The sequence below is a fragment of the Cordyceps javanica genome, chromosome 5 (assembly GCF_051103115.1).
Source record: "Cordyceps javanica chromosome 5, complete sequence".
Classification (NCBI taxonomy): Eukaryota; Fungi; Ascomycota; class Sordariomycetes; order Hypocreales; family Cordycipitaceae; genus Cordyceps; species Cordyceps javanica.
In genome coordinates, this window is record NC_139299.1 from 1,639,474 (window position 1) to 1,662,804 (window position 23,331).

At 53.5% G+C, this 23,331-nt stretch overlaps 10 protein-coding genes across 10 annotated transcripts; 4 read left to right on the top strand and 6 right to left on the bottom strand.

Moving 5' to 3' along the window:
* Positions 1-181: 181 nt before the first annotated feature.
* Positions 182-786, bottom strand: V2A60_007732 (uncharacterized protein; the record flags this gene model as incomplete). The annotated part of the gene is made up of 2 exons (XM_083259014.1): positions 182-494; positions 623-786. The coding sequence occupies 2 exons, from the start codon at positions 784-786 to the stop codon at positions 182-184; spliced, it is 477 nt and encodes a 158-aa protein (XP_083115140.1).
* A 2,624-nt stretch (positions 787-3,410) lies between these two features.
* On the top strand, positions 3,411-4,249 carry V2A60_007733 (A4/G1 family peptidase; the record flags this gene model as incomplete). The annotated part of the gene is made up of 2 exons (XM_083259015.1): positions 3,411-3,666; positions 3,780-4,249. 2 exons carry the CDS (start codon positions 3,411-3,413, stop codon positions 4,247-4,249), a joined length of 726 nt encoding a protein of 241 aa, XP_083115141.1.
* Positions 4,250-4,841: 592 nt separating this feature from the next.
* Positions 4,842-5,867, bottom strand: V2A60_007734 (alpha/beta fold hydrolase; the record flags this gene model as incomplete). The annotated part of the gene is made up of 1 exon (XM_083259016.1): positions 4,842-5,867. One exon carries the CDS (start codon positions 5,865-5,867, stop codon positions 4,842-4,844), a length of 1,026 nt encoding a protein of 341 aa, XP_083115142.1.
* A 6,587-nt stretch (positions 5,868-12,454) lies between these two features.
* Positions 12,455-13,829, top strand: V2A60_007735 (uncharacterized protein; the record flags this gene model as incomplete). The annotated part of the gene is made up of 5 exons (XM_083259017.1): positions 12,455-12,622; positions 12,677-12,781; positions 12,841-13,214; positions 13,272-13,339; positions 13,390-13,829. 5 exons carry the CDS (start codon positions 12,455-12,457, stop codon positions 13,827-13,829), a joined length of 1,155 nt encoding a protein of 384 aa, XP_083115143.1.
* A 455-nt stretch (positions 13,830-14,284) lies between these two features.
* V2A60_007736 (uncharacterized protein) lies at positions 14,285-15,547 on the bottom strand (the record flags this gene model as incomplete). Its single annotated transcript, XM_083259018.1, has 1 exon — positions 14,285-15,547. One exon carries the CDS (start codon positions 15,545-15,547, stop codon positions 14,285-14,287), a length of 1,263 nt encoding a protein of 420 aa, XP_083115144.1.
* Positions 15,548-16,298: 751 nt separating this feature from the next.
* V2A60_007737 (uncharacterized protein) lies at positions 16,299-17,361 on the top strand (the record flags this gene model as incomplete). The annotated part of the gene is made up of 3 exons (XM_083259019.1): positions 16,299-16,424; positions 16,484-16,784; positions 16,823-17,361. The coding sequence occupies 3 exons, from the start codon at positions 16,299-16,301 to the stop codon at positions 17,359-17,361; spliced, it is 966 nt and encodes a 321-aa protein (XP_083115145.1).
* A 524-nt stretch (positions 17,362-17,885) lies between these two features.
* V2A60_007738 (mitochondrial 54S ribosomal protein mL54) lies at positions 17,886-18,547 on the bottom strand (the record flags this gene model as incomplete). The annotated part of the gene is made up of 2 exons (XM_083259020.1): positions 17,886-18,142; positions 18,220-18,547. The coding sequence occupies 2 exons, from the start codon at positions 18,545-18,547 to the stop codon at positions 17,886-17,888; spliced, it is 585 nt and encodes a 194-aa protein (XP_083115146.1).
* A 427-nt stretch (positions 18,548-18,974) lies between these two features.
* Positions 18,975-19,447, bottom strand: V2A60_007739 (uncharacterized protein; the record flags this gene model as incomplete). Its single annotated transcript, XM_083259021.1, has 2 exons — positions 18,975-19,132; positions 19,222-19,447. The coding sequence occupies 2 exons, from the start codon at positions 19,445-19,447 to the stop codon at positions 18,975-18,977; spliced, it is 384 nt and encodes a 127-aa protein (XP_083115147.1).
* Positions 19,448-19,893: 446 nt separating this feature from the next.
* Positions 19,894-21,408, top strand: V2A60_007740 (uncharacterized protein; the record flags this gene model as incomplete). The annotated part of the gene is made up of 3 exons (XM_083259022.1): positions 19,894-20,397; positions 20,453-21,021; positions 21,078-21,408. 3 exons carry the CDS (start codon positions 19,894-19,896, stop codon positions 21,406-21,408), a joined length of 1,404 nt encoding a protein of 467 aa, XP_083115148.1.
* A 718-nt stretch (positions 21,409-22,126) lies between these two features.
* On the bottom strand, positions 22,127-22,602 carry V2A60_007741 (uncharacterized protein; the record flags this gene model as incomplete). The annotated part of the gene is made up of 2 exons (XM_083259023.1): positions 22,127-22,305; positions 22,386-22,602. The coding sequence occupies 2 exons, from the start codon at positions 22,600-22,602 to the stop codon at positions 22,127-22,129; spliced, it is 396 nt and encodes a 131-aa protein (XP_083115149.1).
* Between the last annotated feature and the right edge of the window lie 729 nt (positions 22,603-23,331).

Sequence of the window (23,331 nt, forward strand, 5' to 3'; positions counted from 1 at the left end):
CGACATCGCTGGCGAGAGTGATCGTGCCCATGACTAAGTAGTTAATGAAGAAAAAGATACCACCAGTCCGCATGCGCAAATCCACAGCAAAACAATGGTGAGACCGAGTGTGAAGATGAGAAAATGGGCCATGCACAGACACAGCCAGACCAGCCGCCGCGAGCTGCTCCTCACAACATCCTCAGCCAGACCAAGGCAGCTCCTTGTTTCGCCAACCGGCTGGCAGTAACGCGGCTTGCGGCTCGCCAGGCAGCTCGCGTGCTTGACGAACCAGCGCAGGCACCGGACAGCCCGAGCCCGCGCCGCCCGCGCCGCCCGCCCGGCCAGCGGCGTTGGCCCTCCGCGGCACCGACTCCACTGGACCGCCGCCGCTGCTGCCCATCTTGCGCCGATCCACCAGCACCACACCCGCGTGACCGCCGTCGTCCGCACCGCGCTCACCAGAAGTTGCACGGCGACCAGGGGGGTGGTGGCGAACACGGTACCAGAACATGCTGCTGCGAGATGCTCATGGCGTCGCGTTGCTGCTGCCACAACAGAGCAGGACGAGGAGGGAGTTGTTCGCCTTGCGATGGGTGGTGGCGGCAGCAGTTGGACCGGCAAGAGGAACAGCACCACCAACAAGGGCACGACGACGACGACGAGGCGCTGCCAGGGCAGCAGGATGTCGGGGCGGGCGCGGAGGAGGAGGGTGCAGAGGACGATTTGGAGGGTGGCGTGCAGCCGGGATCGCGGTAGGAGGGGGAAGCGGAGGAGGAGGACCTGGAGGGCCGAGGTGGCGGTCATGGTTGAGGGAGTAGGTCTCTTGTGTGCAGTCGTGGTGTGTATGGCCTCACGTTTCTTCCAAAGTTTTTCTTCTTCTTCGGAGGGGGGGAAAGGGGGGTTTTTTCGACACGACTTGAAGAGTTGCATCAAGGAGTCTTGCTACTTTTCAACTTTTGGACCCGGTTCTCTCTGGTCTCCCTTGTTTTCTTTGTCTAGGTATTGAAGCCATGCTACTATCCAGTATATCCGCCTCTCTCTCATCTTTTGCCTGGCAAGAGAAGAAAGGTCCCGCGCCGCAAACGATTTGCTCACGTAAAGCGACGCTACACTGTGGGTAGCAATCCCCATGTCAAAGAAGAAGAAGAAGAAGAAGAAGAAGAAGAAGAGGCGAGAAAGAAAAGGAAAAAGGACTAAAGAAAGAGAGGTGAAAATGGGGGGTGCGGGAAGGTCAAACGCTGCCTGTATTTTGTGCTAGTTTTCGTTCATACGCTTGATCGGGCTGCGCTGTAACGCCAGGAGGCGAGTGTACCGCACCAACCTATCCAAGAGATTTCGCGGGATGCTTTGCTGCGGCTTTGAACTCTTTGATTTCGGAACACCCTGCTGCGCTCCTTGTCCTTTGATTATGCCGCCATCGCCACCAAGAACACATAGTACATGCATGCTGGACAAGCAAGCCCCCGAATGAAACCAAGCAGGAAACCGGGCGTTCTACTCTACTGACCAATTTGGTGTTGGGGGGTTTGGAATTCTGTCTTGTCAATTGTGATTATGCTTCCCCAATGATACTTGCACATTCTTTCAAATTCGTTTGTGTGACTGCGTCTTTCAGTTGTATCATGCACACACAAACGTTGTTAACACAGTCCCCCCCCGTCAAAAACAGACACTTAGTTTACCATTATAGTCAGCATAATAGTTGAGATTATTGATCCATTTTGTTGGAATCTACATGACACAACTCAAAAACTACCACCGCATACAAGTTCTAGCCGATGATCCGAGCACCTGCCCTCCGCAGCCGGCAGTTGACTGACTGCTTCCCCACCAAACCGAACCGGAGAGCCGTGGTCAAGTTGCATCGGGGGTCACAAGAGAATACTGTGAGGCGCGCCACAAAATCGGCTTCTTCGTTCCTTGGCATCTTGGGCCGCATCTCACGCTGAAATCGTCCTTGGCGGAATATGCCCCGAGCCGCTGCTTTCCTCGTCGCGATTCCATTCCGTCCTTGCCTGGCCCCCCCTTTCTTACCGCGTCCCCCCCCCCCCCCCCCCCCCGTAACTTATCACCGGGCGGGCGTACTTTGTTGCCGATCAGTTGGGTCGCAAGGCGAAACGAGCTTCCTTAAACGGACTACACGCGGGGCAAGAGATAAAAAAAGATGTAAAGGAAAAAAAAAAAAAACGGGGTTGCTTCCTTTGCTGCTGCTGACGGCAACGTAATATCGTGGTGTCAAAATTCCAATATACAGATAGATGACAAGGGGGCGCTGCAACACGATAACAATCTAAGCATTATGACACTGAGTCATAAATAAACTACCCGGCCATGGTCGAGACAACGAGTGCGATCGTCGGCGGCTGCTGCCTGTTTTGTCAATCCAAGTACTGATAGGACTGCATTTGGCTATTTGACGTGAAACAGACTCTATTTTCTTGTCTAATAGCCTGCAGGAAAGACGCGTGTGCGTTGGAAACCCCCACGTGCCTTGATAGTTTCTCGTCAACGCGAACCTGGATGGTGAGCATCCCATACCAAAAGGCCAAACCACTCTGCTGCGATGACGAGAGCCTACCATAGTAGTCCCGTCCCATGTCCGGCCCCTGCTTTTCAGGCTTCTCATCCCGAGCCGAATCGCCGTCTTGGCAGCGGCTGGACATCTCTTGGCATCTGGGGAGGGGGAGAGGGGGGGGGGCAAGGGGATTGGAGCCAGCCCTCGCAGGCCACACACCAACGACGCACCCCAGAGAAGCGACCCAAAAAATGCCGGCGTGCCCACTTGATGCACATGCAATGTACCAGAATCGTGGAGATTTGTTTTCTGGGACAAAGTGGACACAATGTGACGACAAGATTAGTTTGGCCAACTGGCTGGCTGCGACCTCGGCGGCGGCGGCGTACTGGGACTCGGAAAGAAACTAGAAAAGAGAAATAAAAAAAGAGGGAACCGCCACAAATTGATTGACTGACCTTCCGTTAATGGCAGGTGGCTCCTTTGCCCGGGGGCCGCTTGGTGTTGGCGATCGGCGGCGCCGCTTCATTTACACGGGAGCCGAACCAACCGTGTAAGCACCGTACAAGGAAGGAAACTCTTCGAGGTCGAAACCAGGACCCGGCATCCATCTACTCACCCATCGACCATCAGCAAAGCAAGTTTTTTCCAGGCCTAGATCGATTCGGGCAGGCCACGCAACAACAAAAGATGGGCCATTTCTAGTCATGATGGCGACCCGATCACCAAGCAAGGAACAGTGTTGGCGATGCGACGCTGACGAGAGACGGGGGTTTCCTTTTCATGTATAAATACATCCTCATGACTTGACCGCAAGAAATGTGATTGCTCTTGTTTTCTCCTTTTTCCAAACCAAAGAAGAAGAAGAAGCCTTCTCATTCTTTTATCACAAAGCACAACACTTGCAAAAAAAATGAAGACTGCCGTTGCTGTAGCTCTTCTCTCCGCCACGGGTGCCCTCGCCGCCCCGAGGGCCAGCAAGAACGTCCCCGTCGGAGGCCCCCTCAACAAAAAGGTCGGCTCTTTCGCCGGCCAGCAGGTCCAGTCGCCCTGGGGCGGTGGTGTCCAGGAGGGCAACGGCTGGACCTTTGTCACGGGCACGACCAAGATTCCCAACATCTCCGGCCAGGACACCTACGCCGGCACCGCCGCCTGGGTCGGCATTGATGGTGAGTTTTTTTTTTTTTTCCTCTTTTTTTGCTGTCGATTTCCCCTCTAGCCCCTTTTCCCCTTCCCTTCTTCAAACAAGAACCAAACAGCTGACGGGGGCGACAATCAAAAGGCTACAGCTGCCAGTCGGCCATCCTCCAGACCGGCGTACAGGCCCACGGCGACGGCACCGTCCGCGCCTGGTACGAGTGGTACCCCGAGCCGCCCGTGTACTACGACGACGAGTTCCCCGTGGCCGACGGCGACGTGATCCGCATGTCGGTCAACGCCACCTCGCCCACCTCGGGCAGCTCCACGCTCGAGAACCTCACCACCGGCCGCCAGGTCACCACCCCGTACAGCAACATGCGCGAGTCCCTCTGCCTCGCCGACGCCGAGTGGATCCTCGAGTACGGCGGCGACTCCCAGACCTTTGCCAACTTTGGCGAGTGGGACTTCTCCGACTGCCAGGCCACCTCGGGCCAGGGCGGCAGCGTCAGCGCCGAGGGCAGCCGCATCACAAACGTCGCCATCGACGGCCAGACCCTCACCGACTGCCGCGCCGACAGCCAGGGCGTCCAGTGCGCCTACAGCGGCAACTAGTCGTCCCGGGGAGGGGAGGGTCTGAGCCGAGAGAAAGGTTGGACCGATCCTGACCGGCGGGCGTCGACGGGACCTGGGATTGTCAATGCCGCCAAAATACGTATATATAAGGAAACATATAAAGTAAATAGTACAAATTGAACAATAAACACGATGAACAGCCGGCTCTTCTTCCTTGTAAAGTGCTTGCTGATATACTATTGAGAGATTCTGACGTCCGTCATGCCAAGCTCCAACGCAGAACGTCCCTCAACTTCTCGACTGAGTAGGAAATTTGTGCCTCAATATGGTTATTGGCATGGATCCTTGCGCTCTTTAGGGATGCATGCTTCGAAAGTCCCAAAAATGAACGAACCAAGATAAAAAAAGAACATTCTTACAAATATAAGCTGTAACGGTGGCGTGGTTGAAGTCGGCTGTTCACATCATAGAGCCGTAGAATAGCTAGTTGACCCGAGGACATTTGTATTTATACATACATATTTTGCTATGCTTTGATCTGCCGCACGTCCAAGAAAAGAATCGAAAAAGCTATCAACATTATATCAAGGTATGTACAAAAACCATGCAAGTGGTGCCTCACCCAGAACCACTACGACCAGAGAAAGTCGAGCACAACGGAATGGAAGGCGTCCGGATCAGACAGCTGAGGAGCATGACCGAGATCCGGAAACTGGTGCAGCTGGCCGTTGGGAAGCTGAGAAGCGACATACGGCCCGAGAACATCAAAGTGTCCAAGCTTGGCCGCGACATCAGGGGGGCTCCACTGCGACCCGATGGCAGTCTTGTCCTTGTCGCCGACAATGAGGAGCGTCTGCGGCGTGAGGTCGCCAAAGTAGTGGGCAACGGGCGAGGTCAGCACCATGTCGACAATCTGGGCCTGGTTGGTGACAAACTGCTCGCGCCTGGAGCCGTTGTAAATGTTGACCAGCATCCTGACCCACGTGTCGTAGGCGCTCTTCCACTGGCCGACATAGTAGACCTCCTGCTCGTAGCCCTTGATGGACTGGTAGGTCTGGGCCGACTCGGACTTGTAGCTGTCGTCGAGGGCAATATAAGGGACCCCCTTCTCCACGTAGTCCTCGAGACCGACCGGGTCGACGAGAACAAGCTTCTCAATCATGTCGGGATACTGCAGACCGAATCGGATCGAGAGCATGCCGCCGAGAGAGTGGCCGATCAATGTAATCTTCTTGATTCCCAGAGTCGTGAGCAACGCCTGCGTGTTCTTGGCCAGCTGGTTGGTGCTAAACTGGTAGCTCGTGGGCTTGCTACTCTTGCAGAAGCCAACCTGGTCCGGGGCAATGACGCGGTAGCCGATTCCGGTGAGGGCATCGATCGTCGCGCCCCAGGTAGGACCGCAAAAGTTCTTGCCGTGCAGGACGACAGCAGTCTTGCCATTGGGGGCGCAGGAGGGCGGAACGTCCATGAACGCCATCTCCAGATCCTGGAGCTGGTTGTGGAAGCGAAAGAGCTTCACCGGGTGCGGGTAGGTGAAGTTGGAGCCATTGAGATCATTGTCAAAGGGACCATTGTCAATGGAGCCGTCGGTCTGCGCCGAGACAAGACCGGCGCAGAGCATGCCAGCGGCCGCAAGCCCAGCAAGAGAGAAGCGCATGGCGAGGAGTAAAGGCGCGTATTTCGCGGGCGGTTGGGGGAGTAGAAAGTGAGGCTATTGTGGCAGCTGGCCGGCCGTTTTTAATCAGTCGCACAAGACAGCTGCAGAGCAGAACATTCCAGTCAGAAGCACATGTAACGTAGGTGTCAAGATGCAGGCGGGTGCCCTGGATCGAGAACTTGAGGTGGTGAGCGGCATACTCACCGTACGGAATATCCAGTGGAGTCGTCTCTTGTTGCTAGGCGCAGGATCCCCGATGCAGGGAGGTGGATATGACAGCCTGATAATGTGACGAACCGGCGCCAGATGTAGCAGGTGAGGGACCGGAAGTAGCTCGAATTGTCGTAGTCTACCATGTGCTACTTGTTAGCTTTGCAACTTGCCCAGAGCCAGGCCAACCAACTTGCGTTATTCGTGACAGGGGCATCGCCCAGTGGCTGCCACGAGGCGGCGTGGTTTCTTCGTGAGAAATTGGCCGTGGTTACACGTGTGGCCGACATTTTTCTGCAGGTGCATTACCTCCGTATTCTCTGTTTACCTGGGTATCGTCTGAAGAGACTCTGGCGGTTGGGAATAGCTTCTTGAGCCGGGCAAGTGGCTCTCGACGTTTTACAACAGGTGGGCCCAGTTTCGATCTCCTCCGCGTCTCGCTGGAACGGGAACTTTTGCTAGCGAGTTCCATCAATCATCAGGTTTGGGCAGAAATGAGAGCGGGATTTCGGGCCACTAGCTCCAACTTATCAAGGTCTTGAGCGATTCCTTCGTCAACTCAACCTTGCTGTGTCATCGCGTACGTATAAGTGATTGGTACATACTTAAGTAGGAGACGGACAATGATGGTTGCAAGTTGCTGCCAACATATGGATCCATGTAGGTGGTGAATATGCGGTGGCAAAATATTTCCTTTGAACACTAAAATGCGTTTCTGTCCCATCTGGTAAGTAGTTGGCGGTGCCAACTCTGACCCACGCGAGATTTATCATTATATCCGCGTTCGCGTATAAACCTTGGCCCAGTCTTCGCAGAGTCTCTTATCACGTCCCTATCATAAGCCAGCCGGAACCGCGGATTTTGCTGCCGCTGGGGATAACGACTTGTGTCGGCGACGAACACATTTGGCACCGACGCCGTTTTATTTGCTTGGTGGGTGGCCTGTGCCGAACAGATTGGTCGTCTTTAGGTGAGATCAGGTTGCGGTATCCGGGTCTGACCTGCTGGAAATCGTCATGGACAGGATATAGCGGCACCGGTAGTTTGATACACTGTGCTGCGTTACTTTCGGGTGTTGATGCAAAACTGTGGTTGGTGAAGGATACAAGTTGGCAAACAAACGGCTGTGTAAGAACGCCTGCTAGCTGCGAGCGGCTTGGAAGCTGAGGGGCTGGCCGCTGACAAACGATGGAGGCCTATCAATCATTTGCCCCTGCAATATTTCTAACCTTACATATACATCTTGTGATCGGTGCACATCGTGGGCCCTTCAACCATCTATCGAGTTCAGATTCCCGCAGCTTCCCGTATCGATGTTCATCGTCTCACATCCACCACACTAGCTCGCCAACAACGCCAGCGTAAAATAGCCATGTGGTATCGCACCGCAGCGACACACAACACCCGTATGACAGTCCCAAAAATCTACGCTGATTCTTCCCGGATTTGGAGACTGGTCCGTCTGCGGTAGTATTAGCCAGTCCCCTCTGTCGGTCTTGCAGCGTACTCTGCTCCTGCACCCCGCCCAAACCCGCCCCGTATGGTCATCGCCTAGCAGCTAGCTGCGGGCAACTAATGCACTCCGTGTTGGGGGAGAAATATCATCATCCGGCAGAGCAAATCTCTAGCCTGTCAATCGCATGGCCCGTGCCACGGAAAACACCAAGTCATCAGCTCGGTATCGGGTTTCAATTAGCGACAACGTCCTTGATAGCTCCGCCGACAATCCGCAGCGTTCAGAATGTAGAGATTCTTCGTTTAGTACAGTCATACTTGCAAAGGTGAGCACTCAATCCAGACTAACATAACAGAAGTCGCTAGGGGCGCAGCACATGTAGTGCTAATGTATTTGATAAGGAGTGCACAGTGTATTTCAGCCTACTTGCAGTGCCAAAAGTTCACTACGATCCATCATCCGACTCTACAAGCTCTGCCCAACCGAGGTCTTGGATAAGGCCAGGTCGGCCTCTGTCAGCTTCAGTTGCAGGGCTCGTGTATGGTTGTGCAGGTGCTCCGGCTCGGTGGTCGGTGAGACGGCGAGGAGGTTGCTTTGCATGATTGTCTAGCCAGAGGGCGCGCTCGATGATTCCTCTGAATGGCGACCAACGATTGCGAACCCATTGCATGAATCCACAGGGATTTCCTTCTTGCCGCCAAGGTGCGTGCTTTGTACTGTTCGTGCTGTACAGAGTACATATGACAATTTCGTAATGGCCGTAAGAATATCGACAATGGTCCATCTTCATTACTATCAGCAATCAACTGCCGAAGTCTGGATAGGAAGCAAAGGCATCATTCATAGCCTTTTCCCCTTGAATATTGCAAGTTGCTAATAGACCCTGTTACCAAATTCCCGACTCACTTCTGCAGATTGAGTCCCCGCATGGATTCGACCTTCACCTACCCCTCTTGCCCCTATATAACTCTCAAACTGTGAGTGCTGACTGACTCGGAAAGGATACCTTGGTATCCGTATATTTAGCGCCTTCTCTATAGCTAGGTACTCAGTATACTCGAGACTTCGTAAGAGTACTCCGTATGAGCACTTAAATACTTGGCGGACGTAACGAATAGTGTCCGAAGTAGTTCCGCCGAAGTCTCGTATGGGTCCCCATGATCCCTATCAATAACTGGATGTGATTCCATGCATAACGCTACGTAGAGACCGGCATGACCATATCCAACGTAGCTCTCCACAGCCTTTGTGGTAATACAAGCGCTGATATGACCATGGCCCTAACTGTGTTTATATAGTACTGCTCATCAATGATCATAATAGAAATACAAGTGAGGGTTTAGCAAGTGCCTGGCCGATCTTATAGCTGCCATGACTAGCCGGTGGGCTGTACAGCAAGTGACGATGTCTGCTGTATCACGATGATACGTTCTTATTGTGTGCGAGATGAAATTTATACGTACTGCCATGCCGTTATACGATATCTTTCGTTCGAGATATTCCCTTTGTATCCATACCGCATAATTATAGACATTCCCTGAAGAGTAAAAAGCATCTAGTATCCTAGGATGGTAAATACACCCATCAAACCAGTACTTACCAGTAGTACTTGGACAGTTGATGTGATATAGTTACACCCTAGTGTTTGAGGCATGCAGCTCAATGTGTGTGGGAAACAGGTAGTCTCAAGGTAAGGAACACCCCTACATCGTACTTGATTTATCTACCTACTGTTGTCAGCAGGACACCTCTGTTTTCAGGATTTATATTGCGCATCAGTCCCGTCAAACTCGTCGCAATTTCACCACTCACAATCTTTCACCATTCCAAAGCTACTCCAGCACTTTGCTCAATCAAAAACACATCTTCTTATCCACTCTGACTTCTTTACCTTGATTTAATCAAATGCAATGAGGTGCTCCGTTACTTTCCTCCCTTTATCGGCGGCTCTAGCAACAGCAGCGCCTCTAAACGAGCCGCAGACTGCAGCGAAGCTACCGTATATTGAGGTCGGGAAAGATGAACAGAATTGCGGCACCCTTGGCCCATCAGACTTAAACTGTGGCACCCGTAGATTCTGTTTCTTTTTTGACAGCCCTTTTTGACGTAAGAGGCTTGGGAACAATTACCAGTACACCAATAGTAAAGAATGCTTGCAAGCCCATGAGTCTCGCAAGGTGAGTTGCAGCGACGACATTCAGAAAATCTAGAGACGATCTGACGGTTCTCAAAAAGCCGTTCATTATAAAACCCGAGGGATCTCCAGTATGCTACACTGGACAATGGGAGCAATGCTTGGGAACACAGCAATACTGTGCTACAAAGGGATGGACAAGGAAGGAGGAGAAGGGTTCGTACGAAAGCCCTGAAGATTGTCTTGAAGCCCGCGGAGTGTACTAGTAGCTTAACGGCAGCTTTGGCCCTACTCGTAGTATAGACGCGGCGGAGAGTCTTTTATTGGGCTTGCTTTTTGCCTTGTAGGGTCCGGAGAGGCAAAACGGCAAGGGTGGTTTGCCAAAGGCGAGACGCCAAAGTTTTCGCTCAAAGCATCCGACACATTCGCAGATCGAGGAGGCTGGGCACAAGCTTGTGTCAATCTTCTATAGCTACTTGGTACCCTCACAAGACGGGATCACAATGCAAGCGTCGCTAGCACCGTTCAGCAACCAGAAGCTCGCTCAGTTTGAACAGGTTTATTTGATAGTAGCTAGCTTAGCTGGTAGAGCCAATATAGAGCCTCTTTTGTGGGGAGTTGCAGCTTCTCAAAACGACGTAAGCCTTGGAAAGAAGGATTGTACCAGCTAGTGTTCATCAACTTGGAAGCCTGATAAGGGTCACCATAGATCAACGTCTAGTTAGAAAACAGGTAGCCGGGGCAGTATACAGACCGCCAGCCTCTCCAGCACCTCACTGGTGGGGGTGATGGCTGCGTAGCATGTACAAGGTTCGCAAGGAGCTACTCTAGTCGCTCGTTCGGAACCGGCCCTTTTTCTACCTGGATTAGTGTACTCGTTGCGCAGAATGGCGACTACCCCGCTGTTGTCCCCGTGAGATCGACCGACAAGTGAAGTCGGTGCACTTATTAGATGGCGATTCCTCAATTAGCTAGCGGACCCGGGTGTGCCCAGAGGCCTTTGTCTTGTCTGCTGGCCGTGGTTGGATAAAAGGCACCGCCACGCAACAAACCCTATACGCGCGGAGCTCTATTCCTCAAATCTCGTGCCGACGAACTAGTTAGCCCTCTCTACTCATAAACCGCAAATCCTTCTTGCCAGCTAGGGTGTTGGCGCTCGGCGCGCCGGTGCCAGGCTTTCTGCTAGCTGCCGCACCATTTTCTTTTTTTTTTGGTTTTGCTTGCTCCTTTCTTGGTCCTCAGTCTGTCGGCCCCGAATCACCCGATAGGGTCTGCCGGCCGGGTATCGACAAGGGGCTTATTACGGTCCGTTCGGTTGTCAACTCCCCCCGGGACTTGCGCCTAAAAGAGTCTTGTGCATGCAGTAGCTGCAGCCTTCAATGGTTGGTTTGATAGTTGTAAACAGAAACTGCGCTACTACGCCGCAGCCACTTCACCAAGCCTCTCTCCCGCGACAAAGCTGGGCCAGCAAGTTCAGCCAGTTATTGGGCTTTGCTCTGAGTTTTCGCTTTATAACCTCATTCTGGTGAGATATGCCACCCAATTTCTTCCATTCAGCTCAGGCAGTTCTTGAACATTCATTTCCGCAGTTCTGATACGTGGGATCGCATCTAATTATGCTACACCATTTACTCAGTCTAAATTCTTGTTACCCATCGGGTTGTATTCGGCGTCCAGAACCATTGACTAGGAGTTGTCCACAAACGTAGTCGATTCACCAACCCCCTCGATACGACGTGCACGCGCCATGTGGCAAAAAAAAAAGAAAGGATAATGCGAGGGGAGCTCCCGAAAGCCGTGTTCGCCTTGGCCACTGCGTCAAGGAATATGGGTTTCGTTCGTTCGGTCTTCTTGCATATTTAGCCTCGCAGCTACGAAGGTTGTAGTCTCAATTGCTTCTCGTCTAAACTGGCTTACATTCCACTGGCGTATACCAGCCTGGCACCCATTGTCCATCGAGCTCCCATGCCAGACGGAACATCACAGGGCGGTCAGCGGATAACCTCTCGAAACGAATTGCGAGCCGGCACTCACCACCCTTCTTCCGTCGCCCATCTACCAGTACAGCGATTCATCACATCGCGAGGCTGCCCAATGGCAAGCGTAAACCGTCTTCTTAAATCGTGCTGGGGAAAAGAGGACTAATAGGGAACTGGGGGGGTTGCAAACCACCTACCCAAACAGGCAACAGACCTTTGATTTGAGGCTGATCCTGCAGCGTACCTTTGCAATGATCATCCACGTGGCGTCAGTCTGCAATATAGTACCTCAAAAAATTTGTGCCATGATGGCTCTATGCGGGTTTGCAGCATCCTGGTGAAACCGGTCTGCTTCACTCGACCACGCGCCGCGTACTCAGACAGCTAACGCAGCCTAATGCATGCCCGGCATGCTTTGGGGGTTGAAAATGGGAGCATCGACGCTCATACTAGTACCCCCTCCTCCATATCGCATGTCCCATCACCTTTTTGCTGGAGCGGGGTTATTAGATGATGATGATGGTGGTGGTCCGCGCTTGATGTGCCGACTAGTTCATGCAACGCTGCTCATTTGTGTGTTCGCAGTTCCACCCCGTCCTGCATATTGATATGTTCATTCTTCAGAGAACCTTGTCCATAGCTATTAAAAAGATTGCCGTCCCCTGTACCTAGTATCCCGTGTTGTTTCTCTTCTTAGATGCTGTGCCTGCCTGCATATATGGTCCATCACTTCGTCCGAACCACGTCGTTATTTTTGAGTTGCTGTTGCAGTACAACACTGCGAGTTGACACGTTTTGACCATTCACAATGACTGTCTTCGAAAGCCAAACAGCATCTAGTCATGCTGACTACGTGAGGATCCCTTGTATTGTCTTCTTTGCTGTCACGCCCATCTTTCTGGGTATCCGTGTGTATAACCGTATATCGAGGAGAACGGGCCTGGGCTGGGACGATGCTACTATTATTCTGTCCTATGTGAGCACAATCTTCCATTTACAGAAATCCGCGCGGCTGATTCTAGTCTCATAGTTCTGTACACTGACTGTCATGATTTTCATGATGGTATCGGTGGACGCTGGCTTCGGAAAGCATGTCAAGTCGTTGTCGAAACCGAACAAACTCAAGGCTCTTCAGGTACCCTTTTTCTCTTCCAGAGACTTGCGCACCGGCCTTTCTACTAACACAGTAAACAGATGTTTTACATTGCTCAAATATTTTACAAGCTCACCATTAATCTCACTAAAACGTCGATTCTCCTACTCTACCGCCGAATCTTTGTTCAGAAGTGGTTCCGCTACAGCTGCAACACCTTGATCTGCATCGTCATGGCGTACTGTGTTGCGACTACGGCATCGTCCATCTGGCAATGCACACCAATTCCTTTTGCTTGGGACAAGTCCCTCCATGGCACTTGTATCAGCATGATCAAGAATTGGTACGCGAATGCTGGCTTTGCCATTGCGACGGACCTCTTGATTCTCAGTCTCCCGATGCAGCCGATCTGGGCTAGCAAGCTTCCCGTCAACCAGAAACGTGCTCTTATGCTCGTGTTCGCTCTCGGTGGTTTGTACGTAAATCCGATTTTATTCTGCAGCAGTCAGAAAAGCTGACATCTATCCCTCAGCGTCACCGTCACCTCGATTCTGCGTGCTACGACGCTCAACTTTTCCATCACTTCCCCCGATGTAACATGTAAGGCAAGCTCAGATATCACCTCTTAATCTACTAACGAATGCCGTTAGACGATATTGCATCTACGCTTTGGACCATGATCGAGATGAACGTCGCTCTCATCTGCGCTTGCCTGCCAATGTGTCGCATGGTCCTCGCCTGGATGCTTCCTGGGCTATTTGGCTCCATGACAATCGCATCCACGCCCAAGAATCCACACTCTTCTGGCTCCTCAAATCCTACAATGACAATCGGTCATCGCCGCTTGCGCTCTCTCAACGGCCAGTGGGCACCCTACACCGGCCCGAGCAAAGCCGAGGGTCGCAGCTCAGTGCATCATCATGAGGAAAGTAGCGAGGAATTCATCCTGGCTCCGTATCAGAGGGTATACATCCAAGAGGATCTCAACGGCATCATTCGCAAAACCACTCAGTACGAGGTCTATTACGAGGGCGACTTGTCAAAAGCCGAGAAAGGCCGGTCCATTGCTACTCACGCCTATGCTCCGTGACAGAGTCCTTAGGATGCGGCCGTGTGAATATGCATCATTTTAGGAAGAAACAACGGCAAGCGAGGATGCTTAATAGTTGCAGCCCTTGACACTTCTTTTAATAGTTCGCCATTTTGCTTGGATTCGAGGGTGTCTATTTGTGGCTAGGCGGCGTATATTGGGTTCGGTCAGGGAACGAGCCCACGTCTGAGAATTGCTGTGCACGGCGGTGAACGCTAATACTAGTAATAGTTTTTCGTTCGATATTTCAATTAATTTACGACACTCTTTATGCAGAGGATTTATCAGTATTCGCGGTCTGCGATGATGAAGTTGTTTAGGATAGACGTTCTTCTCGCCAGAATGAGCAGATGATGATGCCAAACAAGTCTTTAAAGTATTCATTGCGCACAGGCTGGAGAATATACAGTATTATAGTACATTTAGAAATGATCAATGGCAGGCACTCGAGTACTCTAGCTCATACCATCCATGAACTCGACACGGTCGAGGAGCATCTGGCGGTAGCCCATGTATTCTCGAAGCCCCTCCCAATCGGCGCCAGACTCCTCGCCATGTCTCCAAGGCTCCTTGAAGCCCCAAGCGAGCGCCACCTTGTCCAGGGCTGCACGCTGCTCCTCGCGCATCCAGCGATAGCGCAAGGGCGTACCAGGTGTCCAGGTGACGCGCTTCATCTGATCTTTGTGGCTGAGCTTTGCAATCATGCCCAGCGAGCCGACGACAAAGAGATAGCCAGAGATGCCGGCGGCGCCAATAGCCGTGGCAGTTGTCACATCCATGGTGTTTTGCCAGTAGGCAGCGTAAGCGGTCGAGAGGCCGATGATGCCAAAGGGCAGTGTCATGAGGCCAATAGCGGGCGCCGTGCCGTGCTTGATGAGCTTGGCGCGCTTGAATGCAGGGACGCAGAAGCCTGCCTCGATGATGCCGAGCGAAGCATCCAAGTTCTTGGAGTCAATGGCCGTCTGCAGAGCCATGTTGACCACGGCCGTCTCAACGGCGCGCGAGGCGGCATTGGGGTTTGTGCGCTGGTACTCGACGATGCCATTCTTGACAACGGGCTTGCTCTTCTTCGCGTAGAGCTCAAAGACGGCCGGGAGCGACTCGGCGCGGCCCAGCTGATTCTGGATGCGAACGTAGGTTTCGAGGAAGTCGGGTGTCATCTCGACGTTGGGGTTGCTGATGATGTTCCAAGCGGCGTGGGAGATGCGATTGGTCGCCTCCGCTATGCGGTTATCGATGGGAACCTTGGAGCCTGTCCGCTCCCCATTGAGAGAAGCCAGCCGTGAGGTGGAAGCCTTGCTCTGTGACTCGGCACGCTTCAGCTGCGGGTGCATGGCCGTTGCGGCTCGCAGGCACGACTGCAGAGCCGCCGCCGTCAGTTGCTTCGCAGGGATGCCGTCCACGGACTGAAACTTTTTGCTGCTGTCTTCGGCGAGGGCGGCGAGCTCAGCCGGGTTCGTGATGCGTTGGACTTTGGTGGTGCTGGATGCCGGGGCGGCGTCGCGCTGGTCCAGGCTTGCGTCCTGCGACGCAGCCACGCCGCTGCTGGACCAGCGCACACCAGACATGCTCCATGTCGGTAGCTTTTTCGCATGGCGGCTGCTAGAGACGATGAACGGTCGACCGAAAAGCTGGACAGCAGCGCCCGTGGGCCGCGGCAGCACAGCGCAAGACTGGCAGACAAAGCCGCTCACGGCGCGGGTCGATGCAGAGCGCATTGTTGTTGCGATGGCGACGTTTACTGTGCTCAAGGGCTTGCACGCCTTTCGTATTTCAGGTCTCGATCTATCTTGCGTCTGGAAATTCCGCTGCAAGTCTCAGCACTCGCCGTCGTCAAGGAGGTGACAAGACCCTTTCTGGGTGGTGATGAAAATGGGAAGAAATTCTTAGCGCTGTGATTGGGCGTATAGTGCATGCTGAGCCCCTCTACAGCGCATGACAGCTAGCTAAGAATCTGTCGACAAATGCTGTGCGCAAAATAAAAGCCAACATGTTTCTAACAATCTAACAGAGACAAATATACTCAATTGACCAGGAAATTTTGAAAGAAAAAACTCCCATCACCAAAATCGCACTGTGCCAAAGATACCTTGCTACTAATCCATCACCAAGGCAGAAGTAAAAAGTACCAGTTGAGGTGGGGCAGAGAGCCAAGCCACTCAGACTTGGGCGGCTCTTGCGCGGCACAGCGTTACCCAATGACGAAACCGAAGCATCTCACGCGAGACGCCTAGAAGTCGACTTCACTGTCCTGATCGATGGTTGATTAACCATTCAGCACATATATTCGTCTTCCACAGACTGCCCACAAACCACAGAAATCTGTCAGAGGAACCCAGTCGTCATCACCTCAAGCAAACGAAGAGCTGCTCTGTCGACCTCAGCAGCTACCTTGGCTTGCTTGCCTGTCTGTCTGCGCCGCCTACTAGCTCAACATAGAACCGTTTCGAGAGAGCTTCACAGGACATAATGCCGGGGCCGCCTCCTCCCCCTCCGCCGCCTCCGCCTCCAGGCGCCGGCGGTCCTCCTCCCCCTCCCCCTCCTCCTCCTGGGGGAGCACCAGGCGGCCTTCCCGGACGTCCTCCGCCAGGTCGTGTATGTCACAATTATAGTAATGACTCCGTCCACGTTTTATGTTTTGCTGACTGGCCTAGGGTGCTCTTCTCGCCGATATCAACAAAGGAAAGGCTCTTAAAAAAGCCGTGACGAACGATCGCTCCGCGCCTCAGGTTGGTGGTGGTGGCGCATCATCATCATCCGGGCCACCAATAGGAGGCGCGCCGCCTGTTCCGGGCCTGGCACCTCCCGTTCCTGGAAACCGTGCAAGGAGCAACAGTGATCAAGGCACGGGAGCAGCCTCGGCCGGGCTGGAATCTGCGGCACCTCAACTCGGCGGCCTGTTTGCGGGCGGCATGCCCAAACTGAAGAAGAGAGGCGGTGGTGTCGACACCGGACGTGAGACAGATTCTTCGTACCTGTCTGATCCGGGCGAGTCGAAATTCTCTGCGCCCAGACCACCTGCTTCGGCACCTCCGCCGCCGTCTGGTGGTGCTCCCGCGATCCCGGGCAGACCGTCCCTGCCAGTTCCTGGTCCCGGCGGTCTAAGAAAGACAAGTGGAAGGGGACCGCCGCCGCCGATAGGAAAAAAGCCGCCCGCGATACCAACATCTCGAAAGCCTGCATTGAAGCCGACACTTCCTTCGTCTCCTGCTCCTCCTCCACCTCCCCCTCCTCCCGCTGGAGCACCGGCGCCGCCTCCGCCACGTCCTACATCATCCGCCCCAGGCGCGCCGCCTCCACCACCACCGTCGAGCGCACCGCCTTTGCCAGCGGCTGCCTCCAGATTACAGCCGCCTCCCCCACCGCCTCCTCCGGCGAGCTCCGTACCCTCGATTACATCGGCCGTGAATCGATCCTCTGGGCGGTCGTCACCTACGACAGCACCGCCACCTCCTCCTCCTCCTCCTCCGGGTGCTGCGCCATCACCACCGTCTACTCTTTCTCCGCCACCTCCTCCTCCGCAGTCTCGTAGTCGTGGCTCGTCTCTGCGACAATCTATGCTCGACCCAAGTGCCTATACGCTCTCTACCAACGGCTCCCCTTCACCAACTGGTACGCCAAACTCGCGCACCTCCTTTCACTCACCAAGCCCAAGCCTCGGCGGCGGGGGGCGCATCATTATCAGCGATTCGAGATGGCATTTCAAAGACGATGACCAACTTCCGAAGCCCAGAGGCTTCGCTGGAGGTAGTCGTAGGTACAGAGCCGGCAGGGGAAGCAGTGTTCCCTTAGATTTAAGCGCTTTTTAGTCATCCGTTAGTAAAATCTGGTCAATAAGATCTACATTTTTGCGCAGTTAAATTTCTCGTGATTTTTTAAGCCGGTGTGAATCACGTCGTGACGAAAGGCTGGACTCTGAGGCCGCGTAGAGAGATGGCAAATGGATTGAAAAGCGCCGATTCTTTATGATCTAATTTACAACCAGGCAGAACGTAACCCGCCAAATGATAGTATACAGAGAGCCCAAGCAAAACTGGGGGCCGTTGTAGCCTTTTTTTACATTGACTTGAGGTAGTTGGCCTCCTTAATCTTTGCCTTTCTCTCCTTGCGCATAGCCAGCTTAAGCTCCTGGCGCTTTTCGGCCGCAGCGATATTGTCAGCAACACTGCCGTTTTCTTGGCCTTCGAGGTTGATCGACTGCTGCTGGATGGGAATCTTCGGTTGAAGGGCTTCCAGGTTGCCAGACGCAAGCAGCTCGGCCTCGGCGGCCTTTTGGCGCTTGGCCGCTAGTCGTCGCTGCTTCTTGGATTTGGCTACAAAGGGGGGGAAAGGATTAGTTAGTAGGGCCAAACGAGGTATGCTTTGAGAGTCCTTGGGCCTCGAAACATACAGAATTCATCACCAGCAGCAGCCTCATCGCCCTCGGCGCTCTTCTTGGTGACGTCGAGGCAGGACCACAGCCACTCGGGGTACTCTTCGTCCCTCTTCGCGACAGGGTCGGAGCCGCCCTTGGTATAGTTGAGGCCGGTAAGTATGGTGCCCTCGGGGCAGCTGGATCGGGGCGCGACCTTTTCAGGTGCGGCCTCGCCGGCGGCTGTGGTGGGAGTCGAGAGCGTCGGCTCTGCAGAGCGTAAGAACGGTGCGACGGAGAATTGGCGGCGAGCGATGGGCAGTTGTCGACGCACGACACTAGTGCGTAGACACCTTGTGCAGAACATGGTGTGAGGCGGTAGCAGGAAACGTTGTGGCGTGTGGAGAGATTTGATGTGGTGGCCGTGGTCGTGGTTGTCGTTGACTAGGAGGAGTCTTGCCAGTGCTCAGAAATTTTGGAGTCGTTGTCGCGTGGGGAGCCTCTGGCGCCAGCAGGCATGGGGGAGCTAGTTGTTCTGCAACAGCAACATGTGCTCGGCTAGATGTACACGAACCAATAATGCAAGGGGCGGAGCTTTTAATATAGCTTTCGAAACTTCTATTCCATTTCTTGATGATATATACACTCTCACAGAATTACACAAACACCGTCGTAGTCAGGCTGCCCAGATGTTGCGCCGCGATTCCGACGAGCTGTGCGTATGTCTCTGCGAGGAAAATGCCAATAAACACGGCAATCGCTCTGCTTCTATAACAATCGACTCCAATCCTTAATTATGAAGAGAATCGCCCCTGGTTCAACTTGGCAATCTTGTCAGAGGTGTGCACCTTGGCGGCAATATCCAGCTCCTCATCCTTCTTCTCCAGGTAATTTTGTTGCAGAAATTTCGTTCCCTTGATCTTGTTGGCGGCAAGCAGCTCGAGATACTTCTCTGTGTCATCACAGTTCAATTAGTATCTTCATGCTTCATGCTGTTGCCCAGGAATTCGTCAAGCAGTGCTGTATCAACGGAGAGCTTACCTCGCAGGTCACCGCACTTCTCCAGGTGGTTGTTGCCGTTCTTGATATAGCATTTGCTCAATTCCTCTCCGACAAGGCGAGTCATCATGGCGCCGACCCATTGCTCGCGGATGATGGCGTCTTCAGCAGCCTTGAAGGCCTTCGTATCGTCAAAGTCCACGCCGTTGAACGTCGGCGCGACCGTGGGCTTTGAAGCCTTGAAGATTTCGGATTCGGGAGTCGGCATATTGAATGGCGAGAGGGGTTTCCTCTTATACGAAAGGCCGGGTGTCGGGCGGCTATCACGAAACTAGAGAAAGGAATCGCGGATAGACTGTGAGACGACTACTGCTGGCTTGCACGTCCACCGAGGACATCACAAACCTCTACAGTGCTAGACTGGCCAATCGTAGCGCCTCAATTGTCAGGCACCAGTTTTGAGCCACAAGCTGGACAACCACAGCCAATTTCTTATCGTATTCACCGCTTTTGATTAGACCCACTCTTTTTGTGAAAAAAAAAAGTTCCAGGTTCTGCCCAGCCCCCAGGTAAAAAGACCCTGCTCGCCTGCTGGTTCAGAAATTTTTCCCATCTCCTCACACCTCATTTTCATACCCTTTGCCCAAATAATTTTGCTGGGCTACTTTCTTTGCCTTTTGTTAGCATATAGAAAGCATATCACACATATTCACAATGGCCAAGTCCGCAACCAAGGTGGCGAAGCCTTCAAAGGCCGAGTCCAAGGCTGTCAAGAACGGCGGCATCACCAAGGCCTCCCAGACTCCCAAGGCCAAGGCCAAGGAAACTGCTAAGGCCACCGCCAAGAACATCGAGAAGAAGAAGAAGAAGGTAGTTGAGCCCGAGTCTTCTGACTCCGACAGCGAGTCTGAGGCCAGCGAGTCCGACTCCGACTCTGATGAGGAGGAGGAGGCTCCCAAGAAGCCCGTGGCCAACGGAAAGAAGGCCAAGGCTGCCGAGAGCTCCGACTCTGACTCTGACTCTGACTCCGAGGAGGCGGAGTCCGAGGACGACTCTGATGACTCGGATGAGTCTGAGGATGAGAAGGCTGCTACCAAGACCAACGGCGCTGCCAAGACCAACGGCAAGAAGGCCGCCGCGGAGTCGGATGACTCCGACAGCGATGATTCCGACTCTGACGAGGAAGAGGAGAAGGCTGCTCCCAAAGCCGAGAAGGCTGTATGTACAACCACTGCACTGAAGACTGTTAACCCCAGGATTAACAAGACTATAGGATGCCGACTCTGATGACTCGGACGACTCCGACGACTCCGACTCTGATGAAGAGGAGAAGAAGACCGAGGCTGCTCCCTCCAAGAAGCGCAAGGCTGATGAGGACATTGACGAGGCCCCCAAGAAGGCCAAGTCCGACAACGCTCCCACTACCCTCTTCGCCGGCTCCCTCAGCTGGGGTGTTGATGACGACGCTCTGTACGAGGCTTTCAAGTCCTTCGATAACCTGGTCAGCGCCCGTGTCGTCACCGACAAGAACACCGGCCGCAGCCGTGGTTTCGGCTACGTCGACTTTGGTGACGCTGAGTCTGCTACCAAGGCCTACGAGGCTATGCAGGGCCAGGAAGTTGATGGTCGCGCCCTGAACCTCGACTACGCCAACGCCAAGCCTGCTGAGGCCAAGCCTCAGGATCGCGCCGCCGACCGCGCCAAGCGTCACGGTGATACCCTCAGCGCCGAGAGCGACACTCTGTTCGTCGGCAACCTGCCCTTCGATACTGAGCAGGAGTCCGTTCGCGAGTTCTTCAGCGAGGTCGCTGAAGTTGCCAGCGTTCGTCTGCCTACCGACCCGTAAGTTGATGCATTTCGCAACTCATCATTATGTCATTGCTAATGAAGTTCTCCAGTGAATCTGGTAACCTGAAGGGCTTCGGTTACGTCACTTTCAACTCGGTTGAGGATGCCAAGACCGCTCTGGAGGCCAAGAACGGCGCTTCTATCGGTAACGGCAGAATGTCCCGTGCTGTCCGTCTTGACTTTGCTGGCAGCCGTCCCCCCCAGAACGGTGGCGGCGGTGGCCGTGGCGGCTTCGGCGGTGGACGCGGCGGCGGTCGTGGTGGTGGCCGTGGCGGTCCCCGTGGTGGTGGTCGTGGCGGCTTCGGTGGCCGCGGTGGCGGCCGTGGTGGGTTCAACTCGTCTCGTGGCGGCTTCTCCGGCACCAAGATGACTTTTGACTAAATGGAATGCTGGGTTCAACGTTATGATCGGAACTTTTGAGTGGGCGTCGGGCTGTGTGGGCTGTCGTTTCAAAACAAGTTGGCGGCTCTTGACAGAGCTAGTGGGCTTTGAGAAAAATGCTTCCTTGGCGGGGCAGTGATAGACCTGGGGGCTCCATTATTCACTTTTGGGTGGCCGAGGGCTTGTGGCAATGTCTCCTCCCGAGACTTTTGTGTGTGAGAGCAACGATTTGAATGGCTTTTTGATGTACTCTGACTACCCGTTCGGGGCGGCAAAAGAGCAAACCATCCAGTGGGCTTCCTGAGGGATTTGAGCGGGCTAATATTGGAAAGACGTCTCTTCTTTGCGTCCCGTTGCCTTTTTCTCCGAGGCAATAGGGCAACGATTGAGTGGACCAATTTGGATCGAGCGAAAACTTCTGACGGGCTCTGGGGGCTGTTACCAACGAAATGCAAATACTTGGCTTGGAACATGTGCAAGGCACGCTCTGCTTCTAGGCAAACGCGCGGCATCTACCATCTCCATCTATGCACATTTTCTAGGTTGTGTTTTTTCCCATGCTGTTATGAACCGGGTAAGTTTTTGTTGTTAGCATATGACCATCCTTTGCAATTTCTGTAGTTTTATTAGTGATCCACGGCGTTATCGGCTGGAAAAAAGTAATTCTATCTTCTATTATGAACCTTGTGTCATCATTTCGTGCATGTTTTCCCCCGCGTTACGACTGAGATCTATGCGAGCCAACTTCGCAGCCCGCAGCGCTACCAGTCTGGTCACAACAATCCCAAAGAAAGGCATCTGGCCACTCTGCCAGATTCTCCTCTGTCTCATAAGGACCGTGGATGTCTTCATCGTGGTCTGCCCACGCATCGTCGCTGGTGTCCGGGTACCTCCGTCCTATCGGCGTTTGTTAACATGCCGCCGCTACTTGGGCGTCGCTTCCACTCTCGTCCTTCTCCCCCGCTTGTCAAGCTTACCAGGATGGAAGCGGCACGAGTTATCCGGGCGTGCCAAGACGGAAAACGCCTGCTCGCACTGGACGCATATGGCCTGGTCGCTGCCGTTGCAGTTGGACGGCGCGGCGGCCAACTTGGTCGCCATCTCCACCACTTTGGCGCGGGTGTGCCGGTCGTTGCAGAGAGCGACTAGGATGGCGCGGATGTGACTATCGGGGAGGCTGGCAATGACATCCATCGTTTGGTCCTTCTTGTGTTGCTTGTTGTTGGGCTCGAGCTATTGTGCGCAGAGAAGAAGAGTGTAGCCTAGTGAATTTTGACCGCCTTATCGGTCACACACCTGGCGCAGAGCAAAATATCACAGAAATCGCCCATCAGACTCTTGCAAAGCGAACATATATGCCAATGCAACTGAGGAGAGTACTAAGCAGTCTTGTCTCTAGGCAATTTCTTGGTAAAATGAGCTTGCGGTCATGGGGTGCATGTCATTGCTTGGCACAGTTGCATTCGATCTGATGTCGCAAACGTGCAAGTCTCGCTTTCATTGTACGCTGTATAATCTCTCCTGCCCCAATGAATTCGTAGCATGCTATGATATGATGTCCTCCGCACACACACGCAGCCACGGCCAGCCGCTCTAGTCTGCTGATGAGTAGAGACTTTCCTCTGGGTTATCTTCATCTCAACCTAAGCTACTATTCAACTCCTAGGATCCTGTAGGCGCCACATTCACTTTGTACCTGAACAAACTTCACAGAAACAAATGCCTCTTAATTAGTCGTCTTGGCTCTCGCGTCAACCCGTCGATAGTGTCGACAGCCTCAGGAAATAAAGTTGAGTTATTTCACAGTTCTACAAGACTGACAGAGATATTCTTTCCCTTTCAAATCCAAGTGCCCGATCATTCTCTTTGTGTTGTCACTTGATGTTTCCTATCAGAGGGCCCGGGAGTTGAGGGAGACATATG